The sequence below is a fragment of the Mirounga leonina genome, unplaced genomic scaffold (assembly GCF_011800145.1).
Source record: "Mirounga leonina isolate KUSES-001 unplaced genomic scaffold, KU_Mleo_1.0 Mir_357, whole genome shotgun sequence".
NCBI lineage: Eukaryota > Metazoa > Chordata > Mammalia > Carnivora > Phocidae > Mirounga > Mirounga leonina.
Genome location: NW_023270702.1, coordinates 1348090 through 1367318, shown reverse-complemented (window position 1 = coordinate 1367318; position 19229 = coordinate 1348090). Strand labels below are relative to the sequence as shown.

Genomic DNA, 19229 nt, shown 5'->3' with positions numbered 1-19229 from the left:
TAGAGTGACTTACCAGGGTTCAGATGGTCTTTCTCCTGCCCAGATTCCTTTCATGGCTCCTCTTTGGATGAAGTTCATAGTTCCTAACTTGGATGAAAACATCCTTGTTCTCTGGCCCGTGGTAATCTAATAGCTTCATGTCTTTTCATGGCCTACCTAGACTCCAAATTCACAGATCTGCTTTCACTTCCTAAATTATGCCACGCATTTTTCTTCTGCTGTGAGCAATATTCCCTGCCCCTGACCTGACCGTTCTGTAACTAACTGCTCTTAATTATTCAGATTTCAGCTAAGTACCACATCCTCCAGGAAACTTTACCAAGTTTACCATGCCCATGGCATTGTTCATTCACTCATTCATTTGTTCAACAAATATTTATTGAGGATTCCCTAAGTGCCAGGCACTATCCTAGGCACTAGGAATACAACAGTGAACAAAGAAGAAAAAAAAAAATCTCTGCCTTTAGATCTTGTACCCTAGTATTATTACCTATTTAGTTCATTGTCCTTCTTACATGCTACCTTTACGAGAGCATTAGTTATGTGTAAGTTCTCTTACATTCTTAGGGTCTAATACCCGAACATTCTTAGGGTCTAACACAACATTCTTAGGAATGTTGTAGGCATTTACTGTTTACTGAATCAGGGTGTACATGAATGATTTCATTTATTATATAATTTTTAATGGTCGTATAGAAGTATAAAAATATTCTAGGGGTGCCTGGGTGGCTCAGTTGGTTAAGCGACTGCCTTCGGCTCAGGTCATGATCCTGGAGTCCCTGGAGTCCCGCATCAGGCTCCCTGCTCAGCAGGGAGTCTGCTTCTCCCTCTGACCCTCCCCCGTCTCATGCTCTCTCTCTCTATCTCATTCTCTCTCTCAAATAAATAAATAAAATCTTTTAAAAAAATATTCTAGTAGTCCCCTTTGATCTTTTCACATTGCCACCATTGTAGTATCAGACCTCGTTGTCTTGTGACTTAATTATTGTAATGAACCTCTTATTGAAAACAAACTGGCTTTCAATTTTTCCACACCATTGCATTTTCCCGAGAGCTTCCAGATTTATCTTCTTATATTACTGGGATTGTTCTCCTACTCCTTAAAACATCACATACAAGAATCCAAGGCCCTTCGTAATCTAATCTCACCTTTCTAATCTAACTAATCTCCTCTGTTTCACATATACCCTCTGATCAATATTTTTTTTTTTTTCTTTTTGCAGTCTATTTTTTCTGGTTCACTTGCCCCTTCTTACCTAAAGATCCCTTCCTCTTATTCTCAATTGATTGCAAATTTTTTTAAACACTATAGGTCACTTCCTTGTGGTTAAGTCTTCTTTGATAATGTCAACCAACCTTCATTTCCAAACTTCTGATTTTCTGTTAAGACTTCTGTCTATTTCAGTAATAATTGTAAACACATTTTAAGCAGCAGAACCTAGCACTCCACCCTTACCCCAACACAACACCCACCCATACACACACAGAAACCTTCCATGGAACTAACTTCAAGTATGAAAAATGATAAAAGTAGACCTTATTGTTATAAAGACCCCTAACACTCCTCATGTACCCTTTTGGCTCTACAGAACACGTTTGAGGCCAATATATGACCTCAGTCACACTGGTCTTTGCTTGCTCTTACTGTTAGGGAGGGAAAGGTCAAAAGCGGTCAGGATAACTTAGCACTGCAGAGAGGAAAATTACTTATTCATGAAACAGAAAGAAAGGATCATACTTGCCATGCCGGCACAACACACACTGCAAGCCCCGTGTGTTTGGCTTCCTCCTATTTCCCAGGTAACATCTGTAGGACACAGAAGGTACAATTGATTTTATCCTGTCTCTAGTTCTGAGAAATTTGAAATGTTAAGGAGCCTCTTGACTAGACCCCTCTGGGACGGTTTTAGCCATCTACATTTCACACGTCTAGAAGCCACAGAGCGAAGCTCATGGTCAAAAGTCATTGTTTTCTTACTGATGAAAGGTCAGATCAGTAGCAGTTATGCAGTTGGATGCCCCATCTGGTCCCTATTCATATGTTTAAGTCTTATATCCCAAGTATGCTCTGTGTTTCTTAAGGGAATTGATTGTTTTTGTATTCCTTTACTATAAAATTACATCTTATTCTAGAATTATTTCATATTTATATAAACTTTTCTTCCTATCATTGAAAGTGACTATTTTTTAATTCTCCGTAACATCTATCATGTGGGAGGTAATTCATAACTACCTGCTAATTAAGACTGAATAGAATATCTTAGTTTATGTAGTTAGCTATTTTTTGGGATTTTGGACAATTTGTCCACTCTGACATGTGAACTCTCTTGTAAAGTATCAAAACATCACAGGAGAAATCCAGTGTTCTTTTGAAAAACGTAGTTTAGTTTGTGACATGACTAATAACAAAGAGACATAATATTTTAAAATCAGTCTCATATGTATTAAGAACACTTAAAAGTCTTGTTTAAAATACCTTAAGTGATGAATATAGATGGTAGAAAGAGTTCTGGAAATTTAATAAAGCAGGTTTATAAGGAAATGTAACTTAAAATTATGTGATTTTATAAAATAAACTTTTCCCCAGTAAAAATCAGTGTAATAACTCGCCAAACACATTATGAAAATTTTTCATTTTTCAATTTTTTTTATATTTTGTCAAGGGAAAGGAAAAGAGTTGGTTGACAAACCTGATTGATCTTTTTAGCATTTCAAATATATAAGAAGCATTCATCATTTTTGATCAATGAAAAATAAACTAAATTTGATTACTGATGAATCACAAGTTATGATGAGTTATTGGCAGTGGTTTTGTGTTTTCCAAACACCTGCATTAGATTGCCATGATCCTTTAGTTTATATGCTTTATACAGCATGTTAGGCAAACATGATTTTTGCATAATTTAGTAGATACTTGTCAAATGGTGAAGAAACATAAGACATGATTCATGCTCAAATTGGTGACAAGCACATACATAAAAGTACAAAATATACAGAGACACAGATGCTTGACTTAAGTCAATTTAGGACTGTGACCCCAATTTGTATTCATAGAGAAAAGCAAAATTGATGATTGTATCACTGTGGAATATAATCAGCTCCACAAGTGGAATCTTCAATTGAATGGATATTAGTTCTGACATAGAAATATGAAATTAATTAGTACAAGTTTTAAAATTTTTAAATTGATACCTCCTTTGGATAAACAACACAATCTCATGCTTTCTTAAGGTAATTTGAAATTTTAAAATAAAAACATAAAAAAATATATGTAAAGTATTTTTAACTAGACATTTAATTTTAGAGAAACTATATATCCTTCTGCCTCTGTTAGGAAGTTTGACAGATGGCAGAGAGGCAATGAAATGATTCACTTATATAAATGTTTATGGGAGAACTAACTCTTAAACCCATATTTCTTGACCATAAGAGAGTGCTCAGAAGTTTCAAAATGGAGAGGGAAATACTTGGATGCCAGGAAGCCAACATTTTTCAATACCATTTTGTATGTGTGTGCTTTCTCAAGTACACTCTAAAGTTCTTGAGACCAAATTCCAAGCCTTTCGTTTCTTTATTGTCCCAGTATATTCTAGCGCAAATAAGAAATCATCAATCTTTAAAAATATATAAATAAATAAATAAATTAATTAATTAAAAAAATTTAAAAAAAGAAATCATCAATCTTTGGTGGTACTTATTCATCCTTTTAATATAGTTTATTTAGTAAATATTACACATTTCATTGGTTTATTTGTTCAGATATTTTTTTAAGATTTTTAAAATTTTTTTATTTGAGAGAGAGAGAGTATGGAGGGGGTGGGGGGGTGGCGGGTAGAGGAGACGGAGGAGCAGGCTCCCCGCTGAGCAGGGAGCCTGACGTGGTGCTTGATCCCAGGACACTGGGATCATGCCCTGAGCCTGAGCCGAAGGCAAACACTTAACCAACTGAGCCATGCAGGCTCCCCTGTTGTTTGAGATATTTAACTGAATAAATAATTCAGGAATATCTGAATGAAAGATAGATGAGGGATTGATAGATTAAGGAAAACTAGGTAGAATTAAGAAATAGGCTCTTTGCCTTTGTCAGAATTATTTTCCAGAGAATACTTTTTCTTAACTAATTTTCAAATGAATGTGTTCTAACATGTCTGGGTTGTTCATCTATTTTTAATAATTGGTCAATTAAAAATTAAAAATTCCATTTCCAAATATGACTCATATGACAAGTTAGCTTGTATTTTTACTGAAGAAATTTAATCCTTCTTTCTATTAAGTCATTTAAGTATTATATTTTAGGAATAGCACTTACTAGCTTTGTTCACTTACTAGTAGGCATAAATAGAACTGCCTACTTGAAAGTCAGTGCTAGATAAAAACCCCTCTACTGATAAGCCCACTGCCTATATTTGCCAATTTAATGATGAATATGTGAACTTTAGAATTAAATATCAGTAGCTTGCTTTCCTTGGGTTTTTAAAATATTAGAAATAAAATAATCTTTTAAATTGTCCAAATTTGAGGAATATCATAACAATAATAAGAAATGACTCACTTATTCCCCACTTAGAAGATTTTTCTTAACTGAGTTTTCCAGAATTCAAAGAAGAGTTGTTTTATTTTGTTTTTTAATCCATTTGGTGCAATACCTTATATTCCTTCTATTGACTATGTGACTTTCAGCTTTTAAAACATTACTACCATTACACAGCCATAAAACAGAGTGGTCTTGTAAATGAGCTTTGCTACAAAAGAAAACGAGACTAACTGGAAACTTACTACAGTGCTGCTACTCCCCGGAAGATTGGGAATATCGCTAAAGCCATTGGCAGATATTTCCACTCTTAGAAAATGGCAATTGTGGAACACAATACCAAGTCTATTTGATTCCAGCCTCAACAGCTTTCGATATATGACAGCATAGATTTGGGTAAAAAGTGGAAAAAATAGAACACCTTTTCGTATATTTTATTTATGGCTATGTTGAGTACCGGTACTTAGATATCATCTATCGAAATCTGGCAAAACATTCACAATATTTCTTAGGCAGATACCATCTGGAATAGCTACCATGACTATTTCATGTTGTGTCCGTACAGTCCGTGTGCCACAGCCTGCTAAGCCTTTTTTTCTCCCTTATATTACTTTATTTAATTAAAGAAAACATATCAAATATGGTCCCATATGAAGTTCCCTACAGATGAGGCATCTGAGACCTCCTAGAAAGATTAAGTATCTTGTCCTAGTCAGACAGGTGGCATGTTTTTACAAAGCAAGATGGTGAAAGCATAAGGAAAAATACTAAAAAAGGATAGAGTGTGAATGTATATGGAAAGGAGGAAGTTGGGAAAAGCAAATTGGAAGAATCCATATATTCAATAGATAGTAAAGCTGATTCAAGGAGAATGAAGAAGACAATAATTAACTAAGAAGCCATAGTCCATTGACTCGGGTCCATCAGGAGGAATACACATACAAACCAAAAAACTAACAAAAAGCAATTATGAAACTAGGCAGTCAAGCTTTGTAGTCTGTGTACTTAACCATTGCACTCTACTGCCTCTTCTCAAGGATGAAATAACACAACCAGGAAAAAAGCAAAAAGCCAGAACTGAAAGAATACTGTGACCACAACTACCAAATAGTTAAAAAAAAAAAAAAAAAAAAGCTCCAGAAATAATACAGATAGGAACACCACTAAGGCATAGATCTGTAACCCCCAGATCTGGTTATAGTAATGAAAGCCCATGTTCCAGGGTTCTGGAGGGAATTCATTGGGTTCTGAAACCTGGGCTCAGTATTTCAAAAATTGAAGAGAACAGTCATTCATTTACTAATGGTATATCTAAGTATGTAAATCATCAAATTTATTTATATTTGACTGAAGTTACGTCAACTAATAGTGTTCATCCAATACTTTTGATTAGTGATGACAGTCAAGGGCTTAGTGAACTACATAATGTAAATAAATCCACATATCACATAATCAACCGGTAGTTTCCAGGTCTGACCAAACTTGGACACATGAACAGAGTGATGACCAAATTTAATTAAATAATCCTGTAAGTATTGTACATCCTTATTATTGTTATTAGTCATTAGTATCACAGCCATGACCATGACTTATATAATTCTATAACATTATTATGAATTTTAATAATTATGCATTTTGTTATAATCTGGATTGATGCTGAAATGGAAGAATAGTGGTAACATTTGAAACAAATACATTCTTGTTTAATAAATTAAATTATTCCAGTAAACAAAATCTTGTAAAGCATTCAACCCAGGAAGGAAAAAAAATCAAACAATAATTTTGATGGTGAGAACACTTATTTTTAGGACAAAAAAATAAACATAAATTTCAATAATTTATTTTTCTATCAATTGGAACACACTGTGTACATACTATGAGGTTGCATATGTTTAGTCCTTCTATAACACAGTTTAAAAATGTAGACTATTCTAGTTTCTTTCCATCGGATTATAATTATAAACTGAGATTTGGGGATTTAGCACTGTATTGTTACTATTAGAATCTATAATATAGTTCCCTTTTTTTCAGTTGTCCTGTATTAGTTCTCATTATCACTGGCAAACAGGTAGTTTATTTATCTTCATAAAACAGCATCATAAATATAAAGTGTTTGAAATTATTGCTATTAATCTGCACTGGTGCTGTTATTGTTTTGTATTGAATTTCATAGCTTTATTTTTTTTCTTTCAAAATTATTGAAATTTCATGGGACACCTGGGTGGCTCAGTCGGTTAAGTGTCTGCCTTCGGCTCAGGTCACGATCTCAGGGTCCTAGGATCGAGCCCCATGTCGAGCTCCCTGCTCAGTAGGGAGCCTGCTTCTCCCTCTCGCTCTGCCTCTTCCCTCTGCTTGTTCTCTCTCAAATAAATAAATAAAATCTTTTAAAAAATAAATAAAATTATTGAAATGTCAGTATTTAGCAAGTTTTGATTTGGAGACTTTTATTGTTTTATACTAGCAAAACCAGAGTGCCCTGGTTAAGAATTCATATTTTGTGGTTTATAAAGTGCCTATGGCATGTTAAACATTTGACAAATAATATTTGCTATGGGGAAAATATTAATTATTTTGAAGTATACATCTTTAGTGGATTAGACCCCTTTATTTTTTCTTGGTTAGTTTATTTTACAGTTGATGAAGATTTTTAAAAATAAGGGAATGCCATTATCAAACTCACTTTTATCTCACTAATTGCCAGATTTCAGAAGTTTGCACATTCTGCTAATTAACTACACATATTCACACCGGCTGGCTTGTACTGGAACTTACCATTCACGAAGGTTTACCTAAGCCTGGATTAGCAACAGAGGGAAGCAGATATGTACTTGTATTTAACCTATAGCAAAATCTCTACACGTAAGACCTTTCTCTGCAAAATTGTGAATTTTGGGAAAGAATATGTTGTAGCTGACAGAAGATTAAAAAATCAAACCAATAAGTTTAATAGATTAATCCCCTCATGCTGAGAATTTGACATGTTAGTTCCTTAACATGAGAAATGTTACTGTCTTGGGAGAATGTGGCTACTATGGAAAAAATATTGGGTTGAAGTCAGTGAAGCTGAAAGGACAATGGCACCCTAATGGTGAAAGTTGCTAGGCGATTCAGTAACGTCTTTTCTAAAAGAAAAATTACAAACTGTCAGGTTAGTATGAACTGGAAAAACTTGTATAAGAAGTTATTCTACTTCATGCGTCTTCCAAGATGATAAAAGCCAGTGTTTTGGAGGAACTAAAAGGTCTTTATAGAAAAATAGCGAGTCAAGAATCCAAAGCACTAGACTTCTAAATCATGGTATCAATGCAATATTGAAAGCTGGTCTATTAAAAATCTATTTTCCCCCTGCAATTTATCGTTTGACAGGTTTTTTTGTTTGTCTGTTTGTCTGTCTTTAACAACTCACTTCTCTGTCCCCAAGCATTCTAATTTGTGTAAGCTTTCTTTAACCTAGAATGCTATGACATAGAAGTTTTGCTTAGTGTCAGTAAGAAGTTGACCCAGTGATGTTCTTTGATGGATTTTTTTTTATATAAACAAGAAAATGTGGGAGTGTGAGCAGTAATTCAAAACTATTGTAAGTAGTTTTACATGAAAGTATATATTTTATATTTGTTACTATGACTCCTTTTCAGGATGACAATTTTGTCAGAGTCCTTTTCAAACTATCAACTGTATAGCAATTATACTGGGCCCATCCTCCTGTATTCAGTACCGTGTACTGTTTACGTTTTTTAATGTTGTAATTTAATTGCCAATGTGAACTTAGAAACAATGGAATTCTTTGAAAAAAAAATTAAATTATAATATGGACATACTCATTTGCTGATTCACTAAGTTAACTATGACGTGCTTACCTAATTGTATGTATAATATGTGCATGGTTCTTGTACCGAACACCTATCCCTTCTAAATAGAGTTACCAGCTTATCTCTAGTCAGGAGATGCAAGGCAAGGGCTTGGTCGTGGTCATGATTATCTTTCCAGCTTGTCCTTCTTCCTCTGCCTATTATTTTCTCAAGAGCCTATTTGTCCTCCATGTGCTGGCCATTATCTTCTCTACTTAGCAGTGTGCTGGTTTTAGGGATTCTTAGACTTGCCCTGTGACTGATTCATTGTCCAGTTTGTAGATTATAAGAACTTACTCAGCAAACTACAAAGAGTCCCTTGTTACTGCCCCAGCTGTTTATTGCTTTCTCTTTAGCACTACTTTGCTGTAATATACAGTGAGTAAAGTCTTGAACTTGTTTAATGACTCCCTAACTGCTACACCGACCACTAATCTCCAAATAATTCCTCCTTTGTGATGGGTGGTTTTACACACACACACGCACACACACACATGCACACGCATGCACATGCATAGACAGACACACAGTTATATTTATGTTTATATGTACTTGAACCTCTGTCCAAACCTGTGATTTCAAAGCTTAATAAACTAGCTATCCAGAAATATTAGAAATAAAAGCTATTCCCTTCCTTAAGAAATAAAGATGAGGCCTTTCTGTATTTTTTTTTCAGTTTCCCACTTCAAAATTCTGTACTCTCCTTCAGAAGATTTAGATCAGAAGTTGGTACCACTCATGTGTCAGAATCATTTCCAGTAAAGTTTTATTTACGGCATGCAAATTAATAAGCTAGATAATTCCCGATAGTGTTAACTATTGTGAAGAAAGTAAAACAAATTAATGGGATGAAGAATGATTTTGGAGAAAGGCAACTCCTTTATATAGAGTGCTCAAGAAAGAACCTTTTGCACCTGTGACTGGTGGATGAAAAGGCATCAGCCTGTGGAAATCCAAGGAAGAAAGAAACGGATTATTTAAGACATCGAAGACCCACATCTAGCAAACAAGAAAAGGAGAGGGGGAATGAGATGGAGGTAGACTAAAATGGTTTTATCTTAAATTGATTGCAGCATAGAATGCATTAAGACAGCGTGCTTTGGCCTCCTAAGATTTCCTATTTGTTGATATATTCATTCCATGAGCCTCTTAGTGTTCAAGAAACAACCACATCATGTTCATCATTTAAGCATAAAATTATTTTAAAATATTAAATACGTATACATAGGTAAAACATATAAAATATCAAAGATATTATAACATGATGGTTGGTAGCAAAAGCTTTGAATTAGGCAAACCTGAATTTAAACCCTGGATTATCCATATAGAAGAGTCATCTTGCTTAGCCACATAACCTGTCTTAGCTACACTATTTCCTCATCTGTATAATGGAGATAATATATATATATTTTTTTTAGGGCTTTGGAAGTAGTAAATGAAATGATAAGTACTGAATAAGTGGTTTCTAAAAAGAGAGGCTACATAGTTCTTTCGAGAATTTTGGTTTTAAAAGAGAAGGTGAGAAAATTAAGAAATACTATTTCCCAGTGATTTTTGGTACTATTACAGGTTTTTTTTTTATTTCACAATTTTTTTATCATTTTTAACATCTGATATTAGAGTACATCTTATAAAAAATATTCTTTTATAATTTAAATTTAAATTGGAGGGTTTTTTCTTAATGGTACATAAACTATGATGTGTTTTATAATTGATGGCATTTTAGATTCAATGAAATATAGTTTTTATGATACATATTAACTTTCTTTTTCTTCAGGAGGTAATAAAAGGTAGTATTTCTTTATTCAGACCTCAGTTATATAGAGATAATTCCAAATTTCTGAACCTCTCTTTGCTTTATCTCTTATCTGCAAAGGGAAAATTCACCCCATGACCTTGTTAGTATGAAATCAGGAAATGTGCATAAATTTCTTAGCACAGGGTGTGGTGTAGCATTGTTGAATGCATAGCAATACTAGTCATTATTATTATTATCTTTATTTTTACAGTTAATCTGTGAATTGGTAAGGTTGGATGGTAGAGCCAGGTACACATTAATTAACTTTGAAATCTCTGTCTCACTTATCCTGTTTTGCAAAAGAATATTTCGGCTAAGATGAGCTCTACATTCCTTCTGGCTCTAAAATTTTGTAATTTTTAAATCTAATTCAGAATCATAATGTGACCATAAAATGAATTTTCTTTGTTTCTTTCAGTTTGTGGGGACATCCATGGACAATTCTTTGACTTGATGAAGCTCTTTGAAGTGGGGGGATCTCCTGCCAACACTCGCTACCTCTTCTTAGGGGACTATGTTGACAGAGGGTACTTCAGTATCGAAGTAAGTCCGCATCATTTCTTAGCTATTCGGGAATGGATCAACAATATCTTGGCAAACTACAAGTGGTAAATGTTATTGTCTTAAGGAAATTCCTAGTCTATAATAGAACTTTAATGCACCTAATTCTTGGGATATTATGTATTCTATTTTCAGTTGATTCCCATATGCTTTTTAATACATAGAGATGCCAAGGAGATGGTCATTATTAAGACTTTGCCTTTTATACCTTTTATATATTTGCAACTTTGCAAAAATTATATCATATTTTACATTAGATAATTCTTTTTCCTGTTGACAGAAGAAATCAAAGTTTTTTTTAAATAAGCAGGAATGTATTTGCATGGTTATGCCTTATAATTGTGAGGCAATAACTCATCTTTGTAAATTGATAACCAGGTGCATGGCTGTCTGTGTCTGTGTTTTTATGTGTAAGTATGTGTGAGTACACTTACAGCTGCTGTGTTTTATCTTTTTTGGCATCTGTCATCTAAACTAGGGTAATTTGTCAAACTCATTAATTAAAACAAAACAGATAACCTTTAAGTAGAGGTTCTTCCTCAGCCTCCCACCTGCATCCGCTTCAGGTAAGTAGAAATTGCATTCAAAATAAAGGCAAAGACTTCACTTTATTCACTTGTTTGTTCTTCCTGGTGCTTAACATGGTGTCTCAAACATAGAAAGGGGTCATCAGATATTTATTAAAATAAATGATTTGATGGGATGCCTGGGTGGTTCAGTTGGTTGGGTGTCTGACTCTTGATTTCAGCTCAGGTCATGATCTCAGGGTCCTGGACTCAAGTCCTGCATCAGGCTCCACACTCAACAGGGAGTCTGCTTGAGGATTATCTCTCTCCTTCTCCCTCTGGCCTTCCCCCCTCCGCTCCCCGCTTGCGTGCACGCATGCACTCTCCGTGTGTCTCTCTCTCTAATAAATAAACAAGTCTTTAAAAAAAAAGAAAGGATTTAAAATAAAAATGAGAATGAGTATTAAAGAAGCAGAGCTCATGCTATAGTACCTGCCATTATATGTGTTCTCAGAAAAAAACATGTATTTTAATTTATTTATTTATTTTTAAGATTTTATTTATTTATTTGACAGAGAGAGACACAGCGAGAGAGGGAACACAAGCAGGGGGAGCGGGAGAGGGAGAAGCAGGCTTCCCGCCGAGCAGGGAGCCCAATGCGGGGCTCGATCCCAGGACCCTGGGACCAGGACCTGAGCCGAAGGCAGATGCTTAACAACTGAGCCACCCAGGCGCCCCCCAAAAAAACATTTAAAAGGAAAAAAAATTAAGAGAGAAATCAACTTTATAAAAGTCTCACACCAACATCATATATTCATAATAACCATGTAAAAAGATTTTAGTTTTTTAAATTTTCATCATAATATTTTATTTACTATAGGAATATTTAATGTTGAAGAACATACCACTCTTAAACAGCTTTTGTTTTTAAAACTATCATACCAATTTTATTTTTTTGGTTATTCAATTTACCTTCAGTCATTGAGTCTCTCTCTCTAGAGAGAGAGAAACTTTTGTCATTTGCTATATAAATTATAAATATATATATTTTTTCACCAATATATTAAGCCTTTCTGTATTTGAGGACCATACATTTCTTAATTATTCATGGTGACAAGGGAAGGAGAGATGGTTTTGGTATATAAAAACAAAAGGAGGAAGTAAATTTTTGGTATTTCTTCCACTTGGTAAACAAGTACTGTATTATTGAACACATGAAGTGTATATGCAGTACGATCAGAACTATAGAGAATTTGAAGAAATGTATAGCCTTGCTTTCTAGAAAACTAAATCTATGTGGGAAAATAATAACTGTAAAAAGTTACATAGAATCAAAAGCCTTGGTCATCCAGGTTTCAATGATTTGAATTATTAAAACCTTGTGATAAAAGAAGTACAGAAAATGATTGCCATTGCAATATAGAAAAGTGGAACAATTTTGAGAGCAGACTTGACTGGGGAAGACTGAATCAAAGAAGTGAGATTAGTTAGGAAGGAAATTGAAACAAGCAAAGTACAAGGGAAGAAATTAGTAAACTTCATAAATTTTATTCATGGGCTAAGTTGACCAACTTGGTAGGGAAGGGCGATTGAAGGCAAATTTTCTAAGACCTTTATATCACATTAGGACTGGTATCTGCCAAGAGAAAATAACAACAAACCTGTGAAATGGTGGTTTGAACAAGATAGAAGTTTATTTCTCTCTCCAGTAGAAGCTCACAGATGGGACTGCCCAGCTGGTGTGACCCAGCCTGGTCCCGGGGCCCAGGCTCTTTCTGCCTTGTTGCTCTGATGGGCATGGGATGTGTGGGCTCGTTCCAAAGGCTGCCTTGTCACCCAAGACAGCTACACCAGCTTCAACCATCATGTCCTGTGTTGCATTCAGCTAGAAGGAAAAGGAAAAAGAGAAGGGCATGTCCTCTCATTTATGCATGTTTCCCAGAAGTGGTACCATTACTTCAACTTGCATTCCATAGGCCAGAACTTGTTGCTATGGACAGAGGTGATTTCAATATGTAGCCAGGTTTGAGAAAGACTGCAATAGGCAGAAAACAGAAATGGGGCATAAAATGTTTCTACTACTTCCCTTAAATTACGATTCTGTGGAATCTAAGTAAATACTTCCAAAAATTATTTGAGTGACTCTTAAGTTCATCTTATTCATTTAACATGCAAAGTGCTCCTATGTAAGATTCTGAGGATGAACGAAATAGGTGTTCTACTTTCCTTGAAGCTCACCTTCCTAGGGAAATCTCTCTGTTGGGAGTGATTATTATTTTTTTTTAAAGATTTTATTTATTTATTTGAGAGAGAGAATGAGAGACAGCACAAGAGGGAAGAGGGTCAGAGGGAGAAGCAGACCCCCCGCCGAGCAGGGAGCCCGACGCGGGACTCGATCCCGGGACTCCAGGATCATGACCCGAGCCGAAGGCAGTCGCCCAACCAACTGAGCCACCCAGGCGCCCAGGGAGTGATTATTTTTATTGGCCAAACGATGGAGTGCTATGTTGGAAAATTTTTTCAATGGTGTAATATTTGTGATTTTAATGACTCAATTGCCATCTTTTAAATCTAGTCAAAGAATTAACACTGTTCCCTATTAATTTACTAGTAAAGATAAAGCACTAAATAAATCATGTGTTCCTTGAGTAACAGTTGACGCATTTGGACTCCTTCTTTGTCTCACCAGCTCCATCTTTGGATAATATTATTTCTTAATCTGGTTGGTGCTTATTTACCTTTGAATTTTTACTCCGAGAGTTGAGGCTTCTGAATCTCTGGCCTCAAATTAACTTGAAATTTCCTAAACTCTCCCTGATTAGGAGCTTTTTAGAGCTCTGTTTCCTTAAATTAAAGAACTCGAGAAGCAGTAATCACTAACTTACTCTTCAGCAGATTTCTTTTGAGTCTACAATTAATCTAGATATTTGAACTATGAAAGTTGCAATATTGTGTGTCGTGTGCACCTTTTGAAATTCAAGCAAAGGATCAAAGAGTGAACCCAGGTGTTGGTGACATAGCAAATGTATCAGGACATTTGAAAGTTCTGAGATGCATCTATCAGAGTTCCCATCTTCACAAAGCTCTTTAATTAAACTCTAAGTATCTGAGAGTACAGCTCCAGGGACTTGCTGCATGCATACAGAAATAACAAAAATGTGAAGGCCTCATCTCTGAAAATGATCCATTTTGATTAGACTGTGACCTTTGAAGGGCTGGGATGGCTCAGTGATATCATCATGTTTAAAATAGAACAGACGTTTCTATAAAATATATTTACTGAGAATACTTTGGGGCTCTTAATTGTGGATTATGGAAGCTTACGTTGTTTGCATGCTGAAATGCTATTATTGGCCTGGTAGACACGATCTCCTTTATTCCTCACAGTTCTGCGAGGAACGTGCAAATGTCTTCTTTTTGTGCATGTAGAAACCAAAGCTCAGAGAGAATCACACACAGAGTAAATGACAGTACTGGGCTTTGAAGTCTGTGCTCTTTCCACTCCACACATGCCTTGGCCATATTCACGAAGCGAACCACAAAAAATGCACACATCAGGGATGCAGAAACTGATAGACACTTTTATATCCACTCATGCATGTGCAAACATGCACTCACGGCCCTCTCCCCCACCTCTTCAATCTGAAGGTCCAGCATTGAATATAAAATATTCCCTTTGAGTAAGATACTGTCGGTTTAAGAGAATGCCTAAAATCAGAGCTCCCTTTTCCAGCGTGGACTATCCTAACAGCTTTCAAAAGGTTCTTGATTCCTCTCAATAATTCAGGGCTCCCCTGCAGGTATTCTTCTTTGGCTCTCCTCTGGGCAAAGAGGAGCCACTTATGTTTAATTTCAGCAAATCAGCTTTGAGGAGTAGGTTCAGATTGCATACGGTCTCTGTTGGGTAGTATTTCCAGGCAGTAGGTAATGTGCTGTGGGCAGGACGCAGAGTTCATTTTCTGCACCCCCAACCCCCACCACCTTCTCTTTCTGCCAAGATTAGATATCATTCCCCACAAAGTTAGCCCCAAGAAAACAAGCGGGCTTTGGAGCAGTGATGAGAGAGGTAATTTTGTTTGGAGTAATAATTTGTCTCACACCAAATACCATCCTCTTTCTGATGATTGCATTATGCTACCTAATCTCTTTGATCAAGCATACATGTGTATAGAGGGTGTGTATAGAGGTCCACGTCTGAGCGCGTTCCTCGGAGAACGCAAAAAGAAAAACAAGAATTGCAGATGGGGAGGCCTGCCCAGCTGTTTCCTTCTGTTCACGTGCTCACGTTCTTCTTCTAACCAGTGTGCACGGCAGTGAGCTTAGCAGTGAGCTAGCCCCTCCCATGCTACCTACATACAGGTCTCAGCCCAGGCCTCAGACACAGTTAAGCATGAAGAGATGTTGTGTTTATTCACTGTGAACTCATAGACAAAAATGAACCGTGGCAAGTCAGGCAACGTTCCATGCTTCTGCCTGAGAATAACAAGCAGACGGTACAGAAAGCGATGTTGGTGGCAGAGTGATGCCACAGACATGAGGAAGACAGTGCTGTCTCCCCGCCACCAATGGTCTTTGTCGTGCGTCGCTATTGCTCAGCTGCTTGTCTGCATGCTCGTCAGACCAGGCAGAGAATGTCTGAGAGGAGGTACATTTGACATTTCGGGAGTTTGGATCTTTTCCCAACCAGCGTACATCCTTCACTTAATTGTCCTATGACTGAGAGGTGTCCCTTTTGATCGGAATGTGTCACAACGTGGAGAGTTATTGTAGAAGGCTGGTTGATGTATATCTGAAGCTGTCTATTTGCTTTTTAACTTCCTCCCTCTTTCACATCTTTCTTTACTCCCCTATGCAAGTTTTCAAGAACACTCATCATCAAAAGGCATAAATTACAAAAATAAATCATGGCACTACTGTTATCAGTGAACCAATTAAACTAATGAAGAAAACGATATCCTTGGCAAAATGATATCCTTAGTGCTGCTTCACTGGAGAAGACTGATAAACTAAATAGAAGAAAACCATGTCTATGATAGAAATTAATAAAAATCTAGAGGGTGCTCAGTTGTTCATATTTTAAAACTAATTTTAAGTTGTAACTAATTATTTCGAGTAACACTGGAAAGACTATGAAGGTCCAGTTGAAAGTCATTAGTGCAAGGAATTTACATCTAGCCCCACAAAAAGGCCAGTGTAACTTGCCTCTCTGTTTCCACCTTAACCAATTAATTCAGTGAGCATGTTGTGCAAATTAGCCATCTCCTACCACGTAGATGAAAAGAACCAATTATTTAACTAATTTGCGTTTCATGGCCTATGGGGGTAATTTTTTTTTTTTTTTTATGAGACTCTCCTTTTTAAAAAATAATGTCAGGTTATGATTTCGTTTCAGACAGACAGGTCTCCAGAATGTTAGAACTTTAGATGGCAGAACAGTTGCCAGCAAGACAGTGTTGTCCTTGGCAGCCCTCGCCCACCAGATGTTGAGGGTGAAGTCTGGCAGGGCTCCACTCTCCAGTCCTCTCTTGCCCGTTCATTTACCATGCCACTTCTTCCATACTGCCTGCGTTTGTGGTTTTATTCCGCGTTTGGGAAGATATTTTATTCTTGCCACGGGGGAGAAGGAAATAAAATGTGAAAACAGGACTCTTATTTTGAGGGTGTGCTGAGCCAAGAATTTGGAAATTGAGTTATGTTTTCTTTCTCCCTTTCTTTTTCCTTCTCCTTCTCTTTTCTTTTTTCTTTTCTTTCTTTCCCTCCCTCCTTCCCGCCCTTCGGTGTTCCTGTCTTCCTTCTCATTTATAGGAAAAGGAGCTAATATTTCTTAAACTCCCACCATATACTAGGCTCCTTACATCCGTTAAATAACAAGGATATTAAATGTGCATTGAATCATTGAAAAGGTAAATAAGTATGAAAAACATATCATAAAATATTTCTGTATCACTCTGTGAGGTTTCAGTTATGAAAAAGCTACAGAAATTAAAACTAAAGGCAGTAGAGCCATGTGCTAATGTCGAAACAGGATCTTTAACAGCCGACAAGAGAGAAAATATGGGTCCTAAAAAGTGACTCCTCTAGCATTTAACTGGGGTTAGAAATTTGCATTTTAGATTTTAGTTGGAGAGATAATAGCTTTGCTTAAGATTCTTACAGACAGAGCTAATCTGAAGAGTTCAGAATCGTGGTTACATTTCCAAAAGGATATTGATTGGGAGGCGGCACAAGGGAGCCTTCTGGATTTGGTTAGTAGTTTCATGAGATTATACATATATACAGACTCATTGACTGGCATATTTAAAATATGTGCACTTCATCGTATGTAAGTTATACTTTAGTAAAAACAACAACAAGAAAATCTTTTTTAAAAGCAGCTACAGTATGGCCAAAACCTATATTCTTTCTCAATATAAAAATAGAATATATTAGATATAGCAATTTCAGTAAATAAATATAATTCTTAAAAGACCTTACATTCTCATCTTATTCCAAACTAGACATCCAAAGTTAACAACCAATAAGGAAATTGTGTGTGTGTGTGTGTGTGTGTGTATTTCTTTAGTATTAAGGTACAACCTTATAAAGTTTAAATTAGGAATAGTTTTCTCATTGACATTAATAATGGTTTATAAATATCTTCTCTGAAATGCAAGACAAGTTTGAGTAATACTCCTTTTGTGAGAGCATGTAAATGTGCCCTGAAAACCAGATACACAGCAATCAGAGACTCATTGAGCCACCATACTACCCAATGGGATAACAGGGAATTGCACCATCAACTGATCATAATGCCTTAAGGATCACTTGTATAGACCATTTGGTTAACTGTTCAAACAGTAATATCATTTGTCACATGAACTTTAGCTAATAAGTATAATCAGAAAATGATAATTAGACAATTAAAGTAACATATATATATAAAATTTGATGTCAACCCATTATTTTGTTTACTTCAGTTATAATTACATAGTTGGAGACAGTATCTTACTTGAAAAACACAATAATAAATACTTGCTTTGATAATTAGTATTTTCTCCAAGACTTGGACTGTATATTCAAACATAATTATTTCCACTCATTTAATAAATTATTATATAAGCTGACAGAGGTGATTATTCTTCACAGGTATCACAACAAATTAATCACCAGTAGCTTTTCCCAGTGGACATTATGCAGCATATTTACTTTATGTTGGAAAGTTCCTTATAAAAATGTAATTGTTGTATGTTTTTTGGTTTCAGATTTTAGTAACCAGAATCAGACTTGTCTCAGTATTTTTGTGGTTCTATATCTTCTTAGCCTCACTTTTAGAACATAAACTTAATGAGGAAAAAAGAGCATACTTCTTTTCAAAGAGTGGTTTTCTCCTCCCTGGGGGTTCTTGATGAATGCCAGTGAGGAATAATGAAATTGATGTTAGTACTTGAGTATCCCGGTGATCTTTAATGCACACTCCAGGATGACTGTGTCAATGGAGGCTTATTCCAAACCTGGAGAATTCAAAGTGGACCTTCATTTTTACACGAACTGCAATACCCAAGTAATTAATTTGAGAGTTGTAAGGTATATGAAATGTTTCCCGTAGTTATTAGCAGCATGTATAGTGAGATTCCCTGGCCTTCAGTTTAATTATATTTATATGTAAAACAAACAAACAAAAAACTTAAGGCTTTATATACCTAAAACACTGAAATAAGAGACAAGGTGATGAGGGAGAAGAAGGCTAGTGAAGGAGAGAACATAATAGAAAACAGAGACACGGGGCACCTGGCTGGCTCAATTGTGCAGCACGGGGCTCTTGACCTCAGGTGGTATAGAGATAACTTAAAAAATAAAATCTTAAAAAAAAAATGGTGTTATATACAAACAATGAATCATGGAACACTACATCAAAACCTAATGATGTAATATATGGTGATTAACATAACATAATAAAATTAAAAAATTAGAGCAGAAATTAAAAAAAAATCACATCAGTTAATAAA

At 35.7% G+C, this 19229-nt stretch overlaps 1 protein-coding gene across 5 annotated transcripts in view; it reads left to right on the top strand.

The window, feature by feature from the left end:
• PPP3CA (protein phosphatase 3 catalytic subunit alpha) overlaps window positions 1-19229 on the top strand; it is a 311802-nt gene that overhangs the window by 219698 nt on the left and 72875 nt on the right. For all 5 annotated transcript variants that reach the window (XM_035030165.1, XM_035030166.1, XM_035030167.1 and 2 more), the window contains one exon: window positions 10596-10720. In XM_035030165.1, coding sequence (XP_034886056.1) covers window positions 10596-10720 — 125 coding nt within the window. The remainder of the gene's footprint in view (window positions 1-10595; window positions 10721-19229) is intronic.